General features: G+C 40.9%; 1 protein-coding gene across 13 annotated transcripts in view; it reads right to left on the bottom strand.

The window, feature by feature from the left end:
- Window positions 1–27400, bottom strand: part of ESRRG (estrogen related receptor gamma) — a 485944-nt gene that overhangs the window by 296605 nt on the left and 161939 nt on the right. Inside the window, exon 4 of one of the 13 annotated variants that reach the window (XM_081186033.1) lies at window positions 17222–17328. The exons of the other annotated variants lie outside the window; for them this stretch is intronic. Within the exon in view, the coding sequence (XP_081042159.1) occupies window positions 17222–17250 (29 nt within the window). The 5' untranslated portion in view covers window positions 17251–17328. The remainder of the gene's footprint in view (window positions 1–17221; window positions 17329–27400) is intronic. 13 annotated transcript variants of the gene reach the window in all.

Raw genomic sequence — 27400 nt, 5'->3', positions numbered from 1 at the left:
TACTCTTTGCAGTAGAGAACAAGAACTGGAGTAGCCTCAATTAGTGTCCTACTGGAGTGCCAAAGTCTTAATTATATCAAAACATAATTCTAACACACACTCTCTCTCTCCCTCCGTGTGTGTGTGTGTGTTTCAGCCTAGACACAGGAGAACAAAAATGCTGATATGGACTCCAGGATGAAAGAGGGACAGTAGAGCAGGAAATGGGCAGGGCAGCCTGAAAAGGAGGGGAGGAGACTTCTTACAGGGTACATTGGTGGGAAAAGACCTAGAAGGGCAGCTACATGATTCTAAGATATTCCCAACCAGGTGCCTAGTTCAGCATCAGCAGAGGGCCACAATGTAGGAGGCAAGTCAGTGAGACCCCTGACTAAAAAGACTAATGAAACTAATAATAATTGTGAAAAGTCTTGTGCTATCCTAAAATGCTGGCTGCACTAATAGGCCCCAAGAGGAACAAAAAGGGACAAGGAGAAAGCTATAACTACACGACACAGCAGCAAGGACAAAAGGTGCAGCACCAGGTCAGCACCAGAGTGTACTATATATCATATTCTCTTATCATATTAAATTGTTTCCCAATGATACATTAATGGCTTCTAAATAGGGACCTTGTAGGAAGCAGAGCTTCATGGCATAGGACAAAGCCTGACAGATATTACAAATCTATGTTCCCATTTCCTAGTAGTTTTTGACTCATTAGACTGCTCTGATTGAAATGATTTACATACAGATAATTAACATAAAAACCCCAAGGACTACTTAGCTGTTTAGCAGTATATGCATTATATACAGCCATTTCCATATATCTAGTTTTAAATCCATTAACAAAAATTAATTTCTTCTCAGTGCATTACACTGCACAGCATGTTGCAATTGTATGCTTGCTAAATTACACCTTTTCATCACTTCTCAAATGATCTTACAAACAGTTAAACTTTGTTGTTCTGAAAATGGGAGCCACTAGTTTTTGGCAATGGATATGTATTAGGCTCAATCCTAAATATGTGCATTATAAGCCTGTGGATAAACTCCACTCCTCCTTATTGTGAACTTAGATGGCAAGTGCCAACAGAATATAGCCAAAATTGGGCCAATGAGAAACAAGAGGGAGGTACAGTATTGTCATTGTCAGTTAGCCCAAAGGTTGAATAAGTATACATATAAAAAATAAAAATCCAAAAATTAAAGTTTTTGAGGGCAGTCTCTCTGAGTATGCTCAGGAGCCATGAAATGTTGAAAAACAGTTGTAAAGAGAAAATCTGAATGGGGAGGGGAGGGACTGGAATGCCCTCCTTGGAGGAGAAAGCTAGCTGGAACCCTGAACAGGATCGTTCTATTGAAGATGGAGGATACACTGCAACATTTTGTTGCAGGTCCAATTTGTAACTTTAAAATAGACACACACACACACACACACATCAACCCCACTGAAAAAGGCATACAGTGGTACCTCGGGTTAAGAACTTAATTCGTTCCAGAGGTCCATTCTTAACCTGAAACTGTTCTTAACCTGAGGTACCACTTTAGCTAATGGGGCCTCCTGCTGCCGCTGCACCTCCATCGCGCGTTTTCTGTTCTCATCCTGAAGCAAAGTTCTTAACCCCAGGTACTATTTCTGGGTTAGCGGAGTCTGTAACCTGAAGCGTCTGTAACCTGAAGCGTCTGTAACCCGAGGTATCACTATATATACCAGTGATTCCAATATTGAATCTAGCACTCTCCTCATGGCTTTTGCTGGCTGCATTTATTAAAAGCACTGCATGTAAATTTGTTCAATTAAAAGCTAATTCACCACCTTTTTCTAAAGCGCAATTACTCTTTTTAAGTTGCAATTACCTCGGGATGAGGAAGGATATGGTTTCAAGACATCTTCATGTTATGCAGGCATAACAAATAGCCTCTTGTAGCCACAGTTAAGAAGTTGTGAGGGTGGCACAAGCTGCGCTCCCTAGCCTATCTCCCCACCCCACCCCCGCAGAGTAAATTATCTGCACCCATCTTAATTGCACTTAAGGATTATGTCAGGACCTATGTCAACCACAACTGAGATTAACTAGAGCCCTCTTTAAGAGTTCAGGAACTGGGGAAAGCAACACATGGGAGGGGCGCTAGGAAGAAGCCCATTTACTCAGCTGCCCCATTCTCTCTTCACAAGTTGGTGGGCAACTGTCTGAAGCAGGGAGCCTGCTTCTATTCTTGTAAGAGCTTTGCACTATGAAAAATGCACCACACAGAAGCCTTTATAAATACTATGCAGGAAGCTTCCTTGCCTCAGACTGACACTCTAATTCACAGAGGGCAATTGTGGGTCCCCTGGTAGGTTGCTTTTCTCAGTTCCTGAATGCCCAAATAAGGCTAATATTTCAGGCAGGGGATGTTCCCATCACCACCTGGAGATGCTGGGAATTGAGTCTGGGACTGTTATGTACTGAGTTGAATAGGATCCAAAATGCAGCAGTCTGATTGGTCCTAGAACAATAGGATCCAAAATGCAGCAGTCTGACTGGTCCTAGAACAATGGGATTCAGAATACAGCAGTCTGATTGATCCTAGAACAATGCAGCAGTATGATTGGTCCGCAGAAACCACCCAATTCAGCTCCAGGTAGAAGTGAATCCACAACCTAATTGGCCTACAGGAGAATCCCAGAATTAGCCAATCACGTGCAGCCCATTGTGTAAATAATGTATATAAAGCAGATATTTTGGGGGAACTTCCATTCCTCACTACTATGAGCTGAATAAAGAGCATGAAATCCACACTCAACTCCGAGTATATTTCAGGGACCATGAGCTGTGGTCCTTCCCCAGTTACTAGAGATGCTGACAAGTCCCTAACCACGGTTAATGCAAGGAGAGTTTGCTCTGGGAAAGTACTAGGGAACAGGACAGGTATATCTTAATCCTTCTCAGACCAAGGAGAAGGAACAGCTGCCTCTGCCTACCTTGCTCTTTCTTTCTGAATAGCCGTGCAGATCGAGCCCAAAGGGGGAGGGGAGGGAAATGAATGGGCAGTGGCAACAGCAGTGAGAAGGACATGGCCTGAGTCAGGAAAGGGGTCCACTGAGGAGGACATCTTGTCCAAGGGCCTCACAAAATCTGGAGCCGACCCAGTAGGAAAAAAGAGAACATAGCTGAGGGATAAAGTGTATGCTTTGCACACCTAAAGTCTAGGTTTGATGCCTGACATCTCCATTTAAACAAATTGGGTATGCAGGAGAAAGGAAAGCCCTCTGCCAGAGAGCCACTGAGACCTACTCAGGGTAGACAGTTCTGGGTTAGATGGACAAATACACAGGCTTTGGGTCAGGGACTGTGGCTACATTAACCATTACTTTAAAATCTACAGGAGATTCAGTCACAGATTCCTTAGTATCATTAGGTCTTCAAACACTAGTTAATCAAGTGGGATTTTAATATAAGTATCTATTTTGCGACACAACATGATCTACATAAAGCACTTTATGAAGTTTGCCTGCAAAGCCGCAAATCTGAAATAAAATCTTAAACAGATATCTTAAATAAATATACAAACAAGAATTGCACATGGTGAACTGCATGCATAGAATCGTAGAGTTGTAGAATTGGAAAGTACCCTGGGGGTCATCTAGTCCAACCCCCTGCAATGCAGGAATCCTTCCCAGAGCCATCCCTGGATAGGCTTGAACCACCAACCTGGTTAACAGCCAGATGCACTGACCCATTGCGCCACATGTTTCATCCTTTTTTCTATATGAAATGAGGCATCACTTTAGCATAAAAAGGCACTTGTGGTATTTGTGAGCAGGCTCAGGAAAACCTGGCAAGGGCATAAGAGGGTCAGCATGGTTGAAAAACAATACATTCTCACATAACAAAAAAAATCTACCAAACATGTTTTCTGCTTTGTTGGTTAATGACCAGGCCTTCTACTAATTTCAACAAATGAACGACAATTTCATGTGCCACAAATCACAATAAAATCATCATTAACTGCTGCATTTCTAGCATCAAGCTCCTAAATTATATACTGGCACATGAACCACCTTATATTTGACTGGGGTTGTTTTTAATCAATGCAGTTTGCTATGATAGCACGACTCACAAATAAAATACAACATAACAATTAAATTATTATATGGGATGTGGTTTTGTACGAATCAGTCATAGAACAGAACTGGTCACAGTGAAGCCAATTGCAAACAACAATTGGTTTTAGTGGATTTGGATTGTATTCGATGTTGGAAAACCTTTTACATTACATGGTTTTGGTTTTTTTTTTAAAAAAAGAACCTTCATGTACTCTTTCCATCTTCATATTTCACAAATATTTGCAGTGCAGACCTCAAATCTGAAATAAGCCAGGGAGAACTAATTCATTGTTTACACTTGGAATCCTAGGTGGCCCAATTCCATAAGGGCAGCACAATGGTACCTCACCGTTCTTAGTGCTTATCTCAATCTTAATAACTAGCCAGACAACTGACTCCAGAGTCCTGGCTTATCAACTGGAATTCGTCACATGCACAAGAGAGAAGACAAGAAATGCATTATATTAACAATGCCATAGAAGTATTTAAAGGTTTGTAGTCAAATACTGATATGAAGCCATTTTTGTAGTATTTAATTTGTTATTAAATTTGATAGCAAATGAACAAAAAAACATGCTTGGTACCTATTTATCTGCAACACAGTTTGTTTCCAAAACATCAAAAGACTCCTTTTTTACTACATTTTCACTATCGCTATCTAAAGCAATCCTTTTGCAAATAGAATTTGATACGGAATGATTATTTTGAAAACTGACTAAAAAGCAGTCAATGGCGCAAGCCTCTTAAGCACTGAAATAGGTTCTCTACCAGGCTGATCCCATATCTTAGGCACATACAAGGTTTTTTGTTTCCAAGTCATGCTTTGTTCTATATAAAAAGGATTGAGAAACTGTGCTGGGTGTCATCAGTATGCACCTCTGCCCAAATGTCTGAATAACCTGACGCAGCAGGTGCACAAAGGCATGGAAGATCACAGAAGTCAAGATGGGACCCTGGAGCACCAATAAACCAATGGGCATGGGACAGAACAGTAGCCCTTGGCATCCCCGACTGGGACCTATCCGCCTTGGCCATTGTGTCTATGCCGCTGCATCACTGAGAATGCTGGAGTGCACAATTGGAAGAGATAGAATTCCCTCCTCTCATCTGCCCAGGTCTCAGTTGTGCATGCAGGTGGTCAGAATGTTGCTCTAGAATTAGGTAACTGATGCTTTTTTCCTATGCTTTCCCGTTCCCATTTACTCACCTAATAGAATCTTAAGATACAAATAGGCTGCTAGTATGGTGATCGTGGGGCCTTTGGTTGAGAGAAAATGGTCACCAACAGCCCTTACCTGGTGAGGGTTGGAAATGCACTCAGGTAAGTATCGAAAAAGGAGGAGCAGAAACAAATGTGTCTGCACAGTCAGTTCCACATTCCCAACATAGGTACTGTACTATTATTTTCTGATGGTCCTGTTTTGAGTTTGAAAACGTAGCTTTTTCCAAAACTTAACTTAGTGATGCCTTTTTCAGACTCCCTGTCTGATGGCATCTGAAACCCTGGATCAGCTCTGTATAGTGTGAGGATGATCACTTACACATCTTCCCCCTTTCCTCAGTTTTACTTCTTTCCTGTTCTGCATCAGGAACGTTGACTTCCACCAAGCTACTCTTTAGGGCCAGGGCTATTGCTCAGTGGATAAGCACATGCTTTGCACATGCTTTAATTCCAGGCATCTTTGTGTTAAGGCAAGGTAATACTTATGTCTGAAATACTGCCAGCCAGTGCAGACAATATTGAGCTAGATGGGGTGCTAGTCCAACTCAGTATAAATCAGCTTCCTATGTATGCATGCATACATGCACACCCATAGACATCCCTCCATCCAGATAAGCAAGGTGCAATATCACAGTTCAATGACACATTCCAGCCAGACAAAAGCACCCAATGAGGTTGCCTGAGGCAGGGGTGTGACCTGACATGAGTCCCAAAGGCTGGATAGAAAGATGTAGAGGACCACAACCAGCCCTGGGCCTAAGGTTGCCAACAGATAGACAGATTTACTGTATTAGCCTGAATATAAGCCACACTTTAAGTGCGGCTTAAATTCACAACCTTACAAAAATTGGCTTTTATGATATTGCTGCTGAAACAGACATACGGTAAAACAAAACGGGTGTGAGTGCCTGTGGAATTTTAAGGGAGTAGCTTATAATCAGGTATTGGTTTTTTTTCTTTCTTCCCCCCCCCCCCCCCTTGAATTTTAAAGGTGCAGCTTATTTGAGGGTTAAGCTTATATTCGGACCAATATGGTACTTATGTCTGTGCTTGAAAGGTAAAGGACCCCTGGACAGTCAAGTCCAGCCAAAGGTGACTATGAGGCTGCACCACTCATCTCTGCTTTCAGGCCGAGGGAGCCAACGTTTGTCCACAGACAGCTTTCCGGGACATGCGGCCAGCATGACTAAACCGCTTCTGGCACAACAGAAAACCGTGACAGAAACCAGAGTGCACAGAAACGCCGTGCTTCAGTACGTATTCATGTGAACAGTGAAATGTTGTGTCAGTAGCAGGGCTACTAAGAAATAAATGAACGAAACATGGACAAGCTATAAAAATGAATTGTTGAAGTTACTCTTCATCTCCTTTTATTTTAGTACCTCTCTTACAACAAACAAGATATTCTTATCCATATTTTTATATCCCCCCCTTTTTTTGCAAACTAACAGTATTTGGCAAATCATCTTAAACTGAAAGTACCATGTGTTATAAATATTAATTATTCAATGCCTATTTCTTTATTTTTAAAAAACCCACTAGCACGTGTCTTCAGCATTAAAAGGTCAGGATGAGTGTAGCTTTACTATATATATATAGTGTCTGGCTTATCTACAATGAATACTGTGTACATACAGGAAGAAATTACTTTAATGGTCAGACTATTTTCTTCATCCTCTTGCAAACTGCCCAGGTCCTCCTAGTTTATCAGAGAAACCTGAATGAAAGACATATGTTATTACCTCTGGTGCTATCACTTTGCTGAATATCACTAGGGTGTCGTCCATCAAAGTAACACTTCCTAAAGGACAGCATAGTGTCAGGGTTTGCTGTCCACTGGAGAGAACATGCCATTTAATACTGAACACCAGCAAGTTAATTCTTCCTTCTGTGTCATTTCTCTGCTAAATACATTAGGGAAAGACCAATACAAGATGTACTGATAAAAAGAACATTCAAGTGGAAAAACATGTACAAGCAGTCTGGGGCCGTTTACTTGTATCCCAGCCACCTTAAATTGAAGGACATGTGAAGGACCTGATAGGAAGTCCAGCTCAAGAAAGAACAAGGAAGCAAAGGCTCTGAAGAATAAATGTCAACATCTCAGCACTAACATACACTATAAACTGAAGAAACCCTCCCTAGATTAAGAAAATTTAAGTAACTACCGGTCAGTTGCCAATCTCCCTTTCTTGGACAAGGTTCTTGAGTAGGTGGTTGTGGACCAGATCCAGACTCTCTAATTTGTTTCAGTTGGAGTTTAGGCCTGGTTTCAGCACAGAATATGCTTTTTTTGTTACCCTGTATGATGACCTCTGTTGGGAGAGAGACAGGGGAAATGTGTCCCTGTTAATTCTCCTCAAACTCTCAGCGGCTTTCAGTACCATCAACCATGGTATCCTTCTGGAGCGGCTGTCCAAGTTAGGGATGGGTGGCACAGCTTTGCAATGGTTCCAGTCCTACTTGGATAGTTGTTTCCAGAAGGTGATGCTGAGGGAGTGCTCTTCAGACCCATGGAACCTTCCATGTGGGGTTTCTCAGGGAACAATGTTATCCCCTGTGCTGTTTAACATCTACATAAAACCACTGAGTGGGGTTATCTGGAGGTTTGGAGTACGTTGTCAGCAATATGCTGATGACACACAGCTCTACTCCTTTACCTGGGCAGGTGTAGCAATGGCTGTGCTGGACCGTTGCTTTGCCTCACTAATGCACAGGATGAGAGCCAACAAACTGAAACTCAATCCAGATAAGACTGAGGCACTTTTAGTGGGTGATTCCCTAGACCAGATGGATGGGAGGTGGCCTTGTTCTTGATGGGAGTTACTCTCCCTCTGGAGGAGTGGGTATGCGAATTGGGGCTACTTCTGGATCTTTTGCTGTCTCTTGAGGTTGAGGTGGCCTTCATTACCTACATTTAGGTGCCATATGAAAAAGTTTCTTTAGAATTAGGTCTTTAGCTGACTAACATGTGATGGCCTTTTAAATATGCTTGTGGGAAGGGAGATATTGGTTTCTTTTTGTTTTAGTACGTATTTTGTGTTCTCATTTTGTATTTTTCTGTTGAGAACTGCCCTGCAATCTTCAGATGAAGGGTGCTACACAAATTTTATAAATAAACCGAAAAGTTCTAAAAAGGTACAATTAGAAGAATAAGACAAAAAAAGATTAAAACACTGCACTTTCCACGTAATGTTTCTACATAATGTTCTACAGGAAATGCTTTCATGTGGTAGTGGTGCTTCATACAAAGGTCTATAATTTTTACCATAAACTTATAATGATTATGTGGTGGGAATCTCCAGGCCGGCACCATATATTCCAAGTCAAACATGGGGGAGATCTTCTGCATGACCAAGGCATAAGCAGCTACAGTAGGTGTAGGGAAACTTTAGTGCTCTAGAAATTGCTAACTATAACTCACATCATCCTTGGCTACTGGCCATGCTTGCTTGGGCAGATGGGAGTTGTAGTTCAACAACATCTGGTGGGTCAAAGGGTTCCCACAACTGGGGTATAGTAACAATTCATTCTGTGCCACCAGATATAAAGAAAAGCAGGTGTTAGAAAGGGGGAAATAGTTTATTTCTTTTAAAATAAAGAGCTTCGGCAAGTGAATTATTTGAGTGGAAAAGTAGTAGGGTACTGATTGTTTCTTTACTCAAAACTGCCATACTTTTAGCTTTTTTTGGGGGGGAGCACCAGTCCTCCATTCCATGTTCTCTTGTGTATATTTTAGAAGGGTTCAGAATTCCTGCCTTTGATCCATTAGGAACATTGCAAGCTGCCTTCTACTGAGTCAGACTATTTGTCCATCTAAATCAGTACTGTCAACACTAACATGGAGTGGCCCTTTTGGGGTTCAGAATGGTGTCTCTCCAACCCCAACTGGGGATGTCAGGAATTGAACGTTGAACCTTTTGCATGCAATGCCTATGCTCTACCAATAAGGCACAGCCCTTTCCTGAATGAGGTCCACATTAAGCTGACTTTCATCAAATGTGCACTAATCAACTGTAACGAAACCAAGTAATGGGCATGCATGTAGGCTTCAGTCCAAGTACTGCAGTCTTCAAAGCATGCAGATTGGGTTGCCAAAAGCCTCTTTCTTTAATTTACAAATAATTATCCTGCTATCCCATGGTAACAGTAAGAAGCAATGCAGTTTACTCAAAGTGATTGAACCACTGTTCTGTATAACATCTGCATGTATTCTCTCCAACATATTGCCCACCAACTGACTGGCAGCTACAAGCTCAAACACCTGGGTACAAGATATGCACAGATGTAGGTTTGATGTTGCTGATCCATCTACACAATAGGCTAACTCTCAGAGGTTTGAGAGTGGCTGAAGAAGCAAGGTGAGAAAGATACAGCCTCAAGCATACTGAGAAGCATATTTTTAGTTTACGACCTCCTATTTTTAGGCAGTTATTTTTATTAGTTCTAACCCAGGGATTCGGACTTGTCACTCTTGACCCAGCTCTGGATAACTTCCCAACTGTTTGTTCACACATGAAAGGAGTAACTAGCATATGCTAGTTCTCAGAGATGTCTTTTCAGCTAATTGGCTTTTGCTAATGCCAATAGCCCCCTAGCAGACTGCACTTTTGAAGGTGGGTTTTTCTGTGCCTAATGAAGTTTCATATAAAATTATCATTTAAATCTTACAGCACAAGGCTATTTCAGTAGGATGTTCTGTACTGTAGTTTGATTAAAGAGTTTGTGACCAGTGTACTGAATAAAAGAAGAATAGGGGAGAGATATTGGCAAAATACCATACATGAAAATAATTATATCTAAAAATGTGCTGCTTTTTTGTAAAAGAGTATTAGGCTTATACTGTGAACACTGCAAGGTGCTAAATTCAACACAACTTGCAAACTAGCAGCTGATTTAAAATAAAACTTGATCCTTCTAGGAACCACAGATACTTGAAGCATACACAAGTAAAACTAATTTAACCTTTGAAAAATTTTCTCTGGAGGGAAGAATAGAAATCCCTTTATAAGATTTTTAAGCACTGCAATTATTGACAAGGACTGTATTACCTCACTTTCTCTGATCAAAAAACAAAAAAGGAAAGAAAGAAAAAGAAGCAAAACCGCAGGAGACATCAGCAGCTGTCAGGCTGTTTTCCAATTGCAGCGAGGTAGTTTACAGTGGGCTTGTGCCATCTCTCAAGACCCAGTTAAGAAGGCTTTTTAAAATGCCTTAAAAAGCCAATTCATACATTAATCAAGTTGAGCCCTCATCCATACTTACTGCAATACATCAATTACCATGTCTTTTTTTATTTTAATAAATTCCAGTTGACAGCAGACACCTTATTAAGGGGTTGCTAAAATGATACAACAAGTAAAAGGCTATTAATATTGCTTTTTCCCCCTGCTGCTATTGTCTTGCCGCACTGGTCTGCAAACATATTCCGGCTGCATTACAATTAATGCCAGTGGAACTCCTTCTAACGACTTCCAGCTTGCTAATTTTTTACGCTAATAATAAAAAAAGGCATTGCTATGCAAGAACAGCCCCCTTTTATCATGCTCACATGGCACACTAGAGAGCTCCTGCCATTGTTCACAGGAAAGACAATTAAACCCAGGGACATCAAACCCAAAAATGACAATCTGCTAACCAGCACCGTTGCTAGCTTTTTTCCTCTGTTTTCTGAAATGATATATTCTCCAAAGATATTATTTCTCTTGCATGCACCCTCTTTAAAATAAAATAAAATAAAATAAAATAGAAGTTTGAAAAATACCCGCTGCTGATTTATGCATTTCTGCTCAGAATTTATTAACTGTCTAGGGCCAATTTCACACCAACACTTCCATAGCCTCCAGGTTTGAATTCTGGACACATTTCAGGAAATGCACCAATAATACTGTCCATATAGTTTCATATTTAAAAAATAAACATTAAAAAAACCATGGTTCATGTTTTTCTGAAACACAATATAAAATGCCCAAGGGAAAGGTGAAAGCCAGTACTGCAACAAGTTTATTTTTCATGGACCTCTGGGGATGAAAAGAATGAGAGGAAGATTCTTGCAGCTGATTGAAAATTAAAAATTAAGAACGTTAAAAAATGTGAATGTAGGCTACAGTCCTACTTGCAAGTATGCATGTATTGAATGAACACACACACACACACACACACACACACACACACACACTGGGGAAGAAAATGTTTTGCAATACCTTGTCTCCTTTAAGGAAAAGGGTCTGGCTATCAAGATCATTGCCTTGCATGTGGCTGCAATCACTTTCTGCTGTAAATCCCTGTGCCTGCCTGATATGTACAATGATTTCCACATTTCACCCCCACCCCCCAGCCACAGGCACCAGAAAACCAATTATGTATACTCTCCTCAGGGATGTTTGGACACTGGGCACCATTTGTTGGTGTAAGTACGAGAGCAGACTTTACCGAGCAGCCTCCTCCCTGGCATTGTTCAGTGCTCTACACATCAGGGAATGCACCACCGGACCCCTCGCAACAACAGCTGCTAAGGGGCTCATGCTAGAGGAGACAATCACTTCTCTCGCTCTTCCCTTAGAGTTTGGGTGTGCACCTCAATAACTGACCAGCTATGTAAAGGGAGTACGATCTAGCCAAAGACCTGCCACCACCTTGCCTGGTGGTGGACATTAAAAAGTTCCCGGCCACAAGGCCTGTCACTGTTGGCTTGCTCCTAGTGACTTTCCAGTGGTCAATTCATGACAGTACTAAGAAAGGCCATCTTCACTTGTGGGTTAGACCTTTTAGAAGAACATCACACCAGAACCTCTGGTGTCACTCTTTCACGCTGATGGTTTTTCCCCCTCAGGTGCCAGTCATAAGAAGGTATGGATCTGCAACCACATCATCATGCACTGGGCCCAGGTGCACACTATATCTACTTCGTGGGGTCAGCAGCTCAGCTTGTATGACATGACCCATATTATATGGTTTGGCTGGAGGGACATGCATTGGGCTTACATCTTGCTTCACAGTGCATGGGCTGCCAGGTGCCTTGGTGATTTGGCTGGGAGAGAACAACCTAGTTGGCAGAAAGGGTATCAACCTCACCTTAACAGCAGCCACAGACCTAGAGGCCCTGCACACAGCACAGCCTCAGATGCCCATCTTGTGGTTGGAGTTGTTGGAACGGCAGCAATGGTGGGGTGCTTTGGAGTCTGCATGTATAAACAGCGCATGGAAGAAGATGAACAAGGCAATGCTGCATGCGGTGGGCACAGCCAGGGAGCCAGATGATTTGGCACCCTGGCATCTTGTTTGATAAGGTTGAACTGTTTAGGCCTGACGGAGTGCATCTGTGCCCATTGGGCAACGAGGCTTGGCTGATGGACTGGGGCCTACATGATTGGTTGCAGATGGTCTGGCAGAGAGCCAGTGAGAGGCCAAACTCAAGTGGCAGAAAAAGGCATTGTGTTGCATCCTGCCCTGGTAAAGGGGTCCAGGGGGAAGGATATGCTGGTAAAGCGGTCCAGGGGGGAGTGTCCAGATGGGGGCTAATGGGCCACAGAACTTCCCAAATGGCATCCTGAAAGGATTGCCTAGAATTGATCCATATCATAGAGTGATCCTTATCCCCAAGACTGACCCTGAAAGAACAATCAATCAGCAAATGGATTGATTCAGGGTGCATACCCAATGCCTATACCAAAGCCTACTGACATCAAAAATGGATTGAGGGGAGTGCTACTGCTGCAGTCACACTGGGCGCAGAGTTTCTGGGGTGCTGCAGGGGGCACCACGCCTATGACATCCAACGGAAGGTGAGAGGCAGGGGTGCTGGAGTTTGGCATCACACAGGGAACCAATGAAATTGAGACTCCAAGGTCCACTACTGCTGACATCTGTAATCAATAAAGGTTCTGGCCATTTTGATCTCAAGAAGTTGTGAAGTCTTCATTTCTGCTTCTCACACCCCTCCCCCCTCTTCAGTGACCTGAGGCTTACTGCGCCTGGGCCCACAACTGCATGCTTACAGGAGACATCAACATACAGTGTACAATAAATACAAAGCAAAGAACTACATACTTCTAAATATAATTGTAACGATTACCAACATACCTTATTATAATGCTTTGCATTTATGCATTGCATTTCCATTCTACTGATTGAACCATGCAAGACAGGCAGAGATTATATTTAACAGTCATTTATCCATTCATAAGGTACCTCTTTCCTGCTTTTTAAGGCAGCAGCTTGGATTAAAAGTTTTTTTAAAATCTCAGTGCCACAAGATCTTACTAATTTACCAATGAGGGAAGATACTGATAAGGGTACTAATAGCTGCTCCTTCCTTTTACTCAACAAGTAAGGTTTTTTTTTTTTTTTTTTTTGCTGAAGTACAGTAGGAATCAATAAGAGTCAATACCATGTAAATAAATGCATGTTCTTTGATTTACTCTGTAATAACATTTAATGGCATTCATATAGGGTGTATTTTATTTTTGCACCACATATGTGCCTTTAACAGTTGCACAAGAAGCAGAACTCCTCCAGCTGAAGCTTTTCCCATAACACCATCTCCATCCCAGAAAGCATGTTCACTTACCACATTTCTTTCTATTTTAAAGTTGCTAAGGTATACTGTACAAGGACTGCCTGGGGAGGGAGGGATCTTGGTAACATTCAGCTGCAATTAACAGGCAACCAGAAAATGGTTCAAAATCCATGGGAGAGTTCTGATAAAATACCTGACCCTCTAACAGGAAGAAATTAACAGTATTTTGCTTCTAACTTCTACTGAAATGTTAGAAAAGGGCATTACTGCTAGAGGATATTTAAAACAAATATTTTAGTTGTGCCATTTCTTCCTATGTTAATTTGGTCGAGTGTACAAAAGCCAAATTACTGGGATTTAGTGGAGGTGTTTCTTGCTGCATTTAATGAAAATGAGTACTGAACACTCAAAAGCGCTTTCTCTCCCTCTCTTATATATATGTAGTTTATTGCACATACACTGCAATTCACCTTTCTCTGCAATTGTCATGACAGTCATTTTATCACTGATATTATTATCCTCTGAAGATGGTTTGTGGACAGGCCTGTCCTAGTGTCCCCTGCCAGGCTGTCCCAGTTTTATAAACTGTAAATCTTCTTAGTGCATTCTACAGAAAAACAGGGGGGGGCACCCTTTTTATATAAAAAAGTGAAAAGAAAAAAGGACAGTGGATCCTATAACAATGCATACAAACTGAGGGAATTGTTAACATTTGGCAACAGTATTTCCATTCACTGAAATTCAGTTTCCTGCTATGACATTACAAAAACTAAAGAGAACCTAATACACATAACACCCTTTCACTTTAGCTTATCCTGTGGAGCACACACACACACAACCCAAACCAAACCCCAATTGGGAGCAGGGAGATGATAATACAATGCAATAGAAGGTACTCCAGGTTTTGGGTAAGTTTTGGTTGTACTCAAAGCTGCTTTCTAGATAAGGCCTATGTGGTGCTGCCTGGTGAACCACTAAACCAATTACATAAGGTACCTTACTGTGACTGTAATGCTATTGATATAAACAACCAACAGCAGGAAAACAGGGAAGCAGTAAAATGTGGAGACCTCAACAGTGCTGAGGGAAGGGGCCAAAGACCTGCCATGTCTGATAGAAGGTGTTTACATTTCAGCAAACGGAGGACACGGAGGGCTCCCTCCTGACTCCCAAAATTAACTGGCACAGGAAATCTCAGGAGGAAAAAGAATAGGTGCAGAAGAACCCTCTCCCATGAGTGGTGAAGGCTAGGGCACATGAGCAAGGAGGAATATGGGAGATTGGGGGCAACTTGGGCTATCTGTATTCTCCCCCCTCCTCTGAAATCCACACAGTATCTGGGCATTGCAAGCTGTGCACTGCACGGAACCTTACATGTGCGCATATTTATCTACGTGCATATTTAGAGACAAGAAACACCCATCAACCCACCCTGAGATTTTTCTTCTAGAGACCCTGGAAAAGGAGTTTAAGCCTGAAGAATGACACTGCTAGCAGACAGCACACCCTCAAATGGCAAATGTAGAGATGTAACAATAATAATGATTTACAATCTATTCAAGGCTACCAGTCATTCTGGCAGGGCAAAAAGCCCAGAATCAAATTTAAAATATTGACAGACGCTAAAGAAAGAGGGGGTTTTGCCCTGCCGGACTTAAAATTGTATTATGAGGCAGCAGCTTTTTGCTGGCTGAAAGAATGGATGCTCCTCGAGAACACGGACATTTTGGATCTGGAAGGTTTTAATAATGCTTTTGGTTGGCATGCATATCTATGGTATGACAAAGTCAATAGTACCTTTAAAAATCACATTGTTAGAAAAGCATTGTTTAATGTTTGGATAAGATATAAAGATCTGTTGGAAAACAAAACCCCTAGATGGGTGTCACCAGTGGAGGCCAAGGCAGTGAAGAAACTCAATATGGAGGTCGGATGGCCGAAGTATTGGGAAATTCTGGAACAGGATGGAGATAAGTTCAAATTACAAAGTCATGAGAAATTGAAACATAAAGTACAAAATTGGTTTCAATATCACCAAATAATGGAGTTTTTCAAACAGGACAGGAAAATTGGCTTCCAGGTGGAAAAATCAAAACTAGAAACTGAATTGTTAGAACCCAATACTAAGAATTTATCTAGAATGTATAACTTGCTGCTGAAATGGAATACACAGGATGAAATAGTCAAATCGGCTATGATTAAGTGGGCACAGGATATTGGTCATAACATTATGTCAGCTGACTGGGAATGGTTATGGAACACCGGTATCAAATTTACGGCATGTAATGCCTTAAAGGAAAATATTATGAAAATGGTTTACAGGTGGTACATGACCCCAGTCAAGCTGGCAAAAATTTATCATTTGCCCGATAACAAATGTTGGAAATGTAAAGAGACTGAAGGTACCTTCTATCACCTTTGGTGGACGTGCCCGAAGATTAAGGTTTTCTGGGAAATGATCTATAATGAAATGAAAAAGGTACTTAAGTGTACTTTTCCTAAAAAACCAGAGGCCTTTCTCTTGGGCATTGTCGGCCAATTGGTGTCAAAGAAGGATAGAACTTTCTTTATGTATGCTACAACAGCAGCAAGAATACTCATCGCAAAGTATTGGAAGACACAAGATCTACCTACTCTGGAAGAATGGCAGATGAAAGTGATGGACTATATGACACTGGCCGAGATGACAGGCAGAATCCGAGACCAACGAAAAGAGACGGTGGAAGAAGAATGGAGAAAATTTAAAAGCTATCTTAAGGACTATCATAAACTTAATGAATGTTAAAGTGTTGTGGTTCTCAGAAACAAAGGGATACAGTGACATAAGATCAGAATATAGAGAGGACTAAGATGACAGAGGTTGGAAAGTAACAATTGGGAGTTGCTATAAAATTTTGGATATTGGGATGCAGAAAGGGGAGGTATGGGGAAGTCCCAGAAAAGAGGTTTATGAAAATATGTTATGAAATTATACGTGTATGTTTGTCTTTTTAAGTGTTTGTTTGTTTTCTAAAAATTCTGTAAAACCAATACAATTTTATGATAAAAAAAAAAGGCTACCAGTCATTTCCCCAACACCTGGATCTATTCACCATGTATCTCTGTAGTTATGTGCCCAGCTCATCAGGGGAATCTAGTCTCCAGCTTTGCATTCTTTTGTCTATTCAGGTTGCCTAACCAAATCCAGCTATTTCATAATTTGGTCCCAAAGCATGGGCCAAATTTTGCCCAAGAGTGAGTGAATGAGCAGTGGAAGACGAAATGGGTGGCATCCTGACCAAGCCCTTCAAAACCTTGAGCTAGCACAGTTCCCAAACTTATATTGCTGAAACACTTTTTTTCTAATTTCTGAAAAGCTTTTTCTTTCTTTCCAGAGTGTGTAAGAGTAAGAAGAGTGGCTTGCTCAAACCTGTATGAGTCACTTATCTGGTTGTGCATTCCTGACCAGAAGGGGGCAAGACAAGAGGAAGGACTTGTGTAGTGCAGTCAGTTCTGAATGATAGTATTTCTGCTTCTCTGCAAAGAAAGCAAGTAAGATGTTTCACACTTTAGGCTTTGGGGTGCCCACAAACTTTAAATGTGATTTAAAAAGCTGTAAGAGCAGCTGCTTATCTTGTAAGTGCATCATTTTATTCATCTTTCATTCTTTGCTAGAATTATTACAGTAATTATGTTCTACAGCAAAGAAGACACACACACACAAATTTATATATTAGCAAAATTTACATATTAGCAAAGTGGCACTTTTCAGGTACCAATGAATAAAGCCCATCTGTCTACAGGGAGCAAGAGAGGTGCAAACAGATCGGCATTGAATTCTAATGAATCTCTATGTTTTCTCTCTCTGTCACTGCAGCACTTTGATGGAGGATAAAATTTACCTTTACTTCCAACATTTTCTATAAAGAGGGTGGTGAGCATTCATAACCTTAAAAACAAAGCAAGGCCTACTTTCGCTTTGGTGCGCATTTAAAATTGTTACAATTGAGCTTTGTGCCTCATTTCACTTTAATGGATATGCTACTAAAATGTTGCCCGCAGTTACCAAGTATAAGTAATGAAAGACCCTGGTTGTTGCTTGTCACATTAATTGAAAGGGGAAGGGAGAAAGAAAGGGAGGTGTGTGTGTGTGGTTGTTTTTTTTTTTTAAAAAAAGCAAAGAAAAATCCAAGGGGTGCTTCAAAGGAAATGTATTTGTACTGAATCAATCTAAATCAGTGTTAAATGCTACTGGATGAAACATCTGGCGAATGACAGTTACAAGAATATTCACTAGCTTCTGGTATAATATTGAATAAGGCCTAAAAATTCATAAGTGACAATATTAGTGAATGAGCAAAGCTGTGATCAGCAGCTAATTTGGAAAAGGAGCTATAAAATGAGTAACAAAATGGGTGGGTTTTTTTTTTTTAACTCCTGTTGGCATGAATTCACAAGATTTAAGGTTGTTCTTCATTTTATATCAACTGTATTCAAGAAAAACAAAAGGACGTACTTTTTCACACAGCAGATAGTTGAACTAAGGATACAGTCCAGCAGGATATAGTGAGAGACATCAATTCAGATGGCTTTAAAATAGGATAAGGCTATCAATAGCTACTTGCCATGATGGCTATGTTATATCTCTAGTGTCTAAGGTAATATGCCTCTGAATACCATATGCTGGGAATAAGAAGAGGAGAGAATGTTGTTGCACTCAAGTTTCATTTGTGGGTTTGTGGGTTGACCACTGCAAGAACAGGATGCTGGAACAGTTGGGCCTTTAGTCTGATCCAGCAGGGCTGTTCTTATGCCCTTATATGGTAAGTGAGCTTGATGACATGCATGTATCAAGCTAGTGTGGTAAAGGTGCAATAAATAGGTTGTATTAGATCTGAAACTGTGGCTTTTATTCCATGCATCCAACTTCAATGCAGATTTCAATCCTCTTGGTAATGCTCTGAGTTTCTTGTTTTCCATGGCTTTATATTGAGTTGGTATTAGATGGCAGATGGTTTTAGCTATATTTTATTTTGGACTTTAATATTTATGGGCTGGATGCGTGTCATATTATGATCACCATGTTTCATTCATTAACTATGGTGGGCTTCATATTGTTTTTATTCTGCAAGCTGTCTTGAGATAGGTAGCATGCCTCCTGCATCAATATTCTGTCATCCTTTGTGCATTTCAAGCACAAACAGGTGCACCAAGTTATGCCCAACATTTGGGGGGCCGCATCACATGTGCATGATGTCACACATGACGCCCCCCAACCCAGCCTGACCCACTGAGCCCACCATCCAACAGGTGCATTTTCTGGAGGGGGCATGACCAGGTGCCCCCCCCCCAAACAGGCTCCAATGGGTGTGTGATGGAGCTGCCGAGGCAGCTTCCTTGGAGTGGGGAATCAGCTGCAGAGTCCTGCCATCCCTCTCAACTGGGCTGCACTGTGCACAGCTCCACTGCAGTGGAGGAGGCCTGAAGCCTCCTCCGCTCCCTATACATGGTGCCCCTGAGCACAAATAAATTGCGTGGAGGCAGGGAGGAATGATTGATCAATGTAAACTAGTGCTGGACTCCAAATCCCTATCTTTCATTGGACCATCCAGATCCTGCAGAGGGCATATTTGGAGCTGAAGGTTGTTCAGAGAAGTGCCTCATAGATTTGGCAGTGGGGGTGGTAGGCAGCCTAGATACAGGACAGCAAAGGACTGAAGTCTCTCTTTTACTGATTAAAATAAGTTGCAATGGCTTCATGCTGTGGCTTCACTTATGTCATTTGCATGTGCTCCTGAAGATGAAGGAAGGGTCAAAAACTGAACTGGTGAGCCCTTTCAGAATCCTTCACAAACAGGAACTGCACCAATGCTGTGAGTATCATTATTTGGCTTGATTGGATATCATCTTTCCCTGGTAGTTCTCCTTAAGCAGGGCAAAACAACCATTGGGAGTAGTTCATAATCACCCACGAAGTCACAAGCTTTATGTATTAAAAGTAATTTGTCCTAGAAAATGAACTGCAGTCTTACTGGCAAAAGAGATACTTACTTCAGAGATCAATAGCGGCAGGGGTGGGGAGGGAATTACCCAAGATACATCTTTGTCCCTAGAGGCCCAAGTGTCCTCTGTGGCTAGGAGTGCCCTTGTTTGGTTTGCCAACTCCGACTGTTCCTAGACAGGGATACCCTGACCATTGTAATCTATGCATTAGCAACCTCAGTATTAGACTACTGTAAGGCACTCCATATGGGGCTGCCCGTGGGTCTGGTTCAGAAGCTCCAGATGGTGCAGAATGCTGCAGCAAGATTGCTGATGGGAGCTTCTGGCTGAGAACATGTGACACTGGCTGCCCATCCGGCTACCAAGCCAGGTTCAAGGTTCTTGCTGATTTACAAAGCCCTCACCAACTGCGGTCCAAGATACCTCAGGGATTGCCTGAACCCTTATACTCCAGACTGATCACTGAAATCACATGAAATTCAGTCCTGTGGAACACCCTGACATTAGAAATTCAGCAGGTGCCTTCCACGCCAACTTTTAAATGCCTGCTGAAAACGTTTATGTCAGGCCTATGCATGCAACTAAGAGTACATCCCCCCAATGGTCTGTTTATGTTTATCTTTAATTTGTTTTTGCTTTTAACTTGCTTTTAACATTTTATGATTTTATTGTTGGTTTTATGTTTTTATATTGTTGCAACCCACTGTGCTATATATTTTTGATACAGCATGTATAAATATTTTTATATACATACATGCATATACATACATACATACATACATACATACATACATAATATACATACAGTGGCAAAGGCAAAGTCCATATATGCAGAATATGTCCATTTCATTTTTTTCTGTTTCTAATTTTTCTCATCTTAAATTCAGCTCTTCACTTTTGCAGTATTTTTAAAATAAAAATCATGAAAATCCTTTAGCATTTTACTGCAAATTTCTCCAAATCACCTTTTTATATGCACATTTGACTACTGTACACAGCTTTGCAAGCAGCTTTCCTAATAGAATGCATTTTTTAATATTATTTTCATATATACATTCATTTTAAAGCACACTTTCGCCCAATATATGCATTTCTGTGAACATAATATGGTTGGTAAACTGCATAGCAAAATTAAGAGAAGTGTTAATTTTGAATGATGACTGTGTTTTGTTTCAGTAGTAGATAGGTAGCCGTGTTGGTCTGCCATAGTCAAAATAAAAAAAATTCCTTCCAGTAGCACCTTAAAGACCAACTAAGTTAGATACCTGAAGAAGTGTGCATGCACACGAAAGCTCATACCAAGAACTAACTTAGTTGGTCTTTAAGGTGCTACTGGAAGGAATTTTTTTTATTGTGTTTTGTTTATTTCAGAAAGTGTGAATTTAAATAACTGAATCAAATTTCTCCACCCTCCCTAGTCTATATAAGACAAGACTTCATTTAACATGTAAGCAGAACAACTAATTAGCAGCGTTTTCTTCCCCCACCCCTCTGTCTCTCTCTCCCCGACTAATACACTCCACTAATAGTAAAAGAAAAGATTGAGTGGAATGCTGCTGTCAACACAATGGAATTCCAGATAGTTATGGTGATGAATTTCATTGTAAATGAGGATCAATGTCTAACACTACTTTGGAATAGTAATTTCTTAATTCTTATTCAGCTCCAGCAGGAAAGATAATATAACTTGATCTGAATTGACCATGTGATCCTGATGGCATCCCATTAATGGGCTGTTCATTTAATTTATGTAATTTTTAAAAATTAAATAATCATATTTTAAATCCCACTGCAACTATTCGGTTTGAAAGTACATCTTCAAAAAGTTATACAATCTTTATAAATCAGCATGGCGAAAAGTTTAGCCTGTTGACTGTACTTTTTAAAAGCTATTTTTAATCTCATGCTTCCTCTATCTTCTTCACTCTCTTGCCCCTTGAAAACACCATATTTCTTTTATGGCTACCTTTTTCTTTGGTGCTATGCAGAAGGTGTCTATAAAGACATCTATGCTAAATAATTCAAGGCTCTGTGTCTATATAGGGTCAACATAAAAGCTAAGGGACACTTACAGTGAAAGCTATGGAGCTAACAACATTCCATGTTTCTAAGGAAGAATATAATATGGATACATATAGCCTTCAGAAATACTTGACAGCATCAAAAACATGCAGGCAAGCCCCAACACAGACACTGACATTCATGTTGGCCACACAAGCCCAGCCAACGTGTGATGGTTGTTAGCCTAAAAGGTGGCCTACCTGAGTACAGGTACTGTATATGAATGCTATGTTCCTGTCCCCATGAAGAGAGCCCTATTTGCATAAATTCAGACTAAACTGATGATCTGTCACATTGGAGGGCATTGCTGGCATATCTGAGGGGTGGGGCTAATTAGCATACACTCAAAAGGTCACATATTTATGTACTCACAGGACTACTGTTTCAGTTCTCAGCAGACATCTGTTGCAGATGTCAGGTTCTGAGACCCAAAAAAACAACTCAGATGTACCCAGAGTCATGTCAGTGATTAAGTTTCGGGCAAATCAGAATCCAAAAGGATAGAGGCAGGGATGCTGTCAAAGCTAAGCCAAGGATGAAGTCCAGACAAGACAGGGGGGTGAATCAAGGCAAAGCCACACAGTCTGTAATGATACTCTCACTTTTGGTTTGATTAGTTGGAGCGATTAGCTCTGAAGCCAGAGACCAAGGAATGGGAATCTGTGGCCTTCTAAATGTTGTTGAACTGTAGCTCCTGTTAACCCCAGCCAGCATGCTTGAATGAGCAGGGGTGATGGGAATTGCAGCCCAGCAACATGTAGAAGTCCACAGGTCTCTGGGATATGCTGATCGGTACTACAGCCATGTCCTTGACCCTGGAGCTTAGTGGTCTGGGCTTGCTGAGGAGCTAGAGGTGCAGGAGGTAAGATGGTAGAAGCTGCCTGCTAGAGATCCTGCTAGAGATAACCAGATCCTGGTTATAGATGCCCCTACCTCCAGTGTCTTACACACAAGAATTTGAACATTTTATTTTACAGAAATTATACTGCTTTATTCTTTTAGGGCTGCCAGGTAGCTAAACAAATAATTCTTTTTACCTTTAATTAACATGCATCAACAACAACTCTTTCGTGGTTATTAATTGTTAGGACCTGTTACCCAATCCCAACATACATTAGTTCAAGCAAAAAAAGGGGCTTCTATCTTGTCACATAGCAGGCAGGTGAGCAGCAGGACCTTTAGCAAAAGAAACCAGATAAGAGTTGCAGTGGTGGTAACATATCATGCTTCTGCAAGAAAGCCAAACTATTCTCTGGCAGTCTAATCATAAAAAAGCTCAGGTTTCCACAAGGGACATATTAGCAGTTCTGGAGGATGGGCTTGGGGTTTTGAAAGTATCTGGTAACTAAGCATATTTTGCTGTTCCACTAGTTTTCTTTAGTTTACTATGCCAGCAACTTTGGGAGAGACGTGGCCAGCAGAAGGAACACTTTCTAGAGGAAACCATTCGGTCTCCAGGGACTTTTATACATCTCAGGCTATTTATTATTTTTTTCAAGGAAAAAAAAGGGTTACAGGCAAGACTTAACTGGCTGGGTGTCAAAGAACCCACACACCAAAGGAAAGTGTGTGTGTGCGTGTGTGTGTGTGTGTGCGCGCGCACACACACACACACACACACACACACACCTCATTAAGAAAATGTATGAAGTACTGTTTTCTATTCTTGGCTACAGTGATATGTGCTGACAGGGTCACAGCTGCCTTACTGTGGTTTCCTCATAATTTAGTTGATCAAGAAGCACAACAACATTAACTTGGGCTCTTTGCAATACACGATCACACTGCAACATAAAGAAAGGTAGCACTGGACATTTAAAAAGTGATTGCAGTACTACAGGATTTTAGCCTGCTTAAAGAGTATTTCGCAAAGAACAGGGTTTGGGAGAATAAGGGCAGACTTCACTAAAGGACATATGAATGCTACTGAGATGAGATAACAAAGATAAGGAAGGAAGTGCTCACATAGGATAAATATTATATGAGATGAGGAGGCTCAAGGCCTTATATCAGGGCCAGTATTGCTCAATACCCAACATCCTGCAGGTTTTTTCCCCAATTCAGAATGTGGGGAAGAATCCTGGAAACAGATTATCCACAGCAGCATAATTATTTCCAGAAAAGACTGTAGGGCAGGAGTGGTCAATGTATTGCCCTCCAGAGCTTGATGAAGTGTAACTCCTATCAGCCTCTACTGGTGAGGCCAATGGTCAGCGATGGTGGGAGGAGAAGCCCAACAACATCTGGCTACCCTTGCTGTAGTGGAACTGTTTAGCCATTTTTGAAAGCATGTATGCTTCTTTGACAAGTCAGGGGACAGGGACTATCTATCATGTACTCCAACAGTGATCCAATACAGGCAGGACAGTAAAATTGGAAACATTAAATAATTAGTAAGTGAGGATAAATTCAGTTTATCAACTTGGAGCACTTGTCCTTTGAACTGCTATTATTTATTGCTCATAAGACTGCTGCTATCCGGTTTTTATATGCTATTATGACTAATTTAGTTTTTAACATGCTGTACTGTTTTGTTATAGTGTTATGCTATTTTAATGTTGTTTATATGCTTAAGTTCGGTTTATTTTGTATGATGTTGCTGCTATTGTTTAGTATTGTTTATTATTATGAGTGTTATAACCTGCCCTGGAAACACTGGCTTTATATGTCTTATTTAATTAATTGAATTCTGCATGCATGCAGCACCTCAATGATCCAGTTAGTTCAACTATAAAGTCTCAAGTAACTCACCTTCCCTACCTCCTCATGACACCAAATTTAAAATTAAAATGTAGTAATACAAAGTTTACTGAGACTGCAACCCAGTCCATAGGTGCACGTGCTCATGTTCCATTGAAATTCTATATTTAGGTTCTTCAGAAGTGTTCTTCTAATTCCTAGTAATCGAGTTCACTCTTCCCCAGAAAGAATATCCAGCATCCCAAACAGCAACTGAGTGAATGGAAAGCCAGAAATAGAACCCGGCAGATCAATAGATTTGACTGAGAAAGCGTTTGCATTCTCAGGGGTAGAGATCATTGTGTTTCTAAGTGGATCAGAGATATGATCCTTAGCCACTGTGAATGGAATGGAAACTGGATGCCATCAGAGGGAGATACAAGTGCTTACGTGGTGAGGCAATATGGCAAAGAATAGAACTGTGGGAGGAATGAAAGACTGCCTAGAAAATCTTTAAATAAGTCCAGTCTTAAATTCTAATTCACAACAAAGGAACTGAGCAATGGCTGGAGGAAACACTATTCCATCTCAATAAATACATCTATAAACCTAAAATGATATTTGAAATTAATTCCCAAGCCTATTCACATAAATTACAGTTGAATTTTAGAAAATTCTCAATGTACTCCTGTAGACAAGAACATAATTTTTCCATGTATCTTAAAATGTATTTATTTATTGTAACTTTTTCTAAATTGCATTTTTATCCAAGCATGAATTCCAGGGTGGCATACATACAAATTCCAAATTACCAATGCAAGAATAAAACAAATAATAAAAATATCATAATAAAACAGAGATAATAAACCAAAACTATTCAACCAACTAAAACTAAACATTACGCCTAAAAACTCTGGGCAAATAAAAACCATGAACTGGCAACAAAAATAATATGATGGTGCCAGTCTTTCTCCTTTCAGAGGGCATTCTAAAGCCAGGGCACCACCACCAAATGGGCTCTCTCCTTCATGGATGTATAATGTACCTCTTCAAATATTTCCTACAGATTGCCCTTTAATACTAAGAGGCCATAAAAAATAATGTAGATGCCATACACAACTTGGGTCTAAAGTACCTTAGGGACTGCCTGACACTTCAATTGCAGAGATCCTCTGATGGGGCACTTCTGGTGGTTCCCCATGTCCCTAAGATTTGGTTGTCCTTCACTAAGGACAGGCCCTGCCCTATGGAACTCCCTACCAATAGGGTTTTGGCAGGAACCACCCCTCCCTTTCTTCAGACATCTTTTGAAAAGCTTTTTGTTCAGAAAAAACTTTGCAATGTGATTTTTTCCCCTTTTAACCAATCAGTATTTATTGATTTTTCTTGATGTTTTAATGATGTTTCTATGGATCTTTTTGGGGGTTTTACCCTTAAAAGGATACTCCACTTTGCTATATGTTTATGAAAGTGCATATTATTTGTAAATAAAGAAATAAGCATGCAAGCAAGCAAGCTGAGGCATGGCCATCAAATCCCATAAATGCTACCTGACCTGCCAATGGCCTACAACACAAACCATCCTTTTTTGAAAGGCATTTGCTATTCTGCTGGTTAAAACTCTTGAGGTTATTTGCAAGTTGCAGCTCACTTTTTCTAACCAATGATATGGTGTGAGCATCTGCCGAATGGGGATTTGAATCCTGGTTTCCAGGTCATAGACTGACACTATGACCACTACACCACATTGGCTCCCTATGAGAACGGGATGCTGGACCAGATGGACCACTGGCCTGATCCAGCAGGCTATTCTTACGCTGCTTGGATGTGCTATAGAATCAAAACCAAATTATTTATTCTCCAGAAGATGTTACCTGTCTTGTGCAAGGATGTAGATCCTGCTGAAAATAATTTGTAATAATAAAAACGAATACTGAATAATTGACATTTGTTTCACACTTTCAAAAGTATTAACTAGTTATAGTCCTTACAACATCTTAGTAAGGTTAGTAAGTAAGTAGTAAGCAAGCTGAAAGAGAGCGACTTGCCTAGGGGCACTCGGGATCATGGCATAACCGAGCTTCAATTTGAAGTTAGTAGGGTGACCCAGGCCTGTGTCTGGTGTATATCTAATGCCCAGGCATTTAACTGAGGTCACTGATGGGGATGACCTTATTAGTCTTTGACCCGTTAGGCATTTTTGCCTCTGTTGTTCATTGGAATACTTTGAAGGCTTATAACATATCATTCTAAGTTACAGAGAGTAGGAGCCACAGCACCATAGAAGATATTTTTAGTTGATTGCTGTGTTTCCTGATTGAATGTGGTGTAGTGGTCATAATGTCAGTCTACGGCCTGGGAAACCAGGATTCAAATCCCCATTCGGCGATGAAAAGCAGTGGGTGACATTGGACCAGCCACTGACTCCCTCACAGGGCTGCTGTGGGGATTAAGTGAGAGTGAGCCATGTATGCCACCTTAATAAATGAATGCCTGCGGAAGTCTGCAAGCAGAACTTGACTACGTCTGCACCTGCAGTTTCCAGCAACTGATATTCAGAAACATTACTGCCTCCAACATATAGTAATGTAAGCACAACAATGGGTTTAACTAGCTAGACATAAATTTATTGTCCCTTCTATAGGAAATCTGCTACCCATAGAACAAAAATCAGCGAACACTTGCTCATGAGATCAGGAAATCAGGCAAAACTTGGTTTGTAAGCTACTGGCCATTATCTGAGGCAAAGGTTTGAAGCCCTGGCCAGTACAATTATACATAGGAAAGAAGCTTCTCCCTCCAGGTTAATACTTTGTCCACAGTGGTTGTCAGATTGTCATCTAGGAGGATAAAATGAAGCCAAAAT

This window comes from Podarcis bocagei (assembly GCF_964188305.1).
Source record: "Podarcis bocagei genome assembly, chromosome: 3".
NCBI classification, from domain to species: Eukaryota; Metazoa; Chordata; class Lepidosauria; order Squamata; family Lacertidae; genus Podarcis; species Podarcis bocagei.
This window is presented reverse-complemented; position numbering and strand designations above follow the sequence as displayed.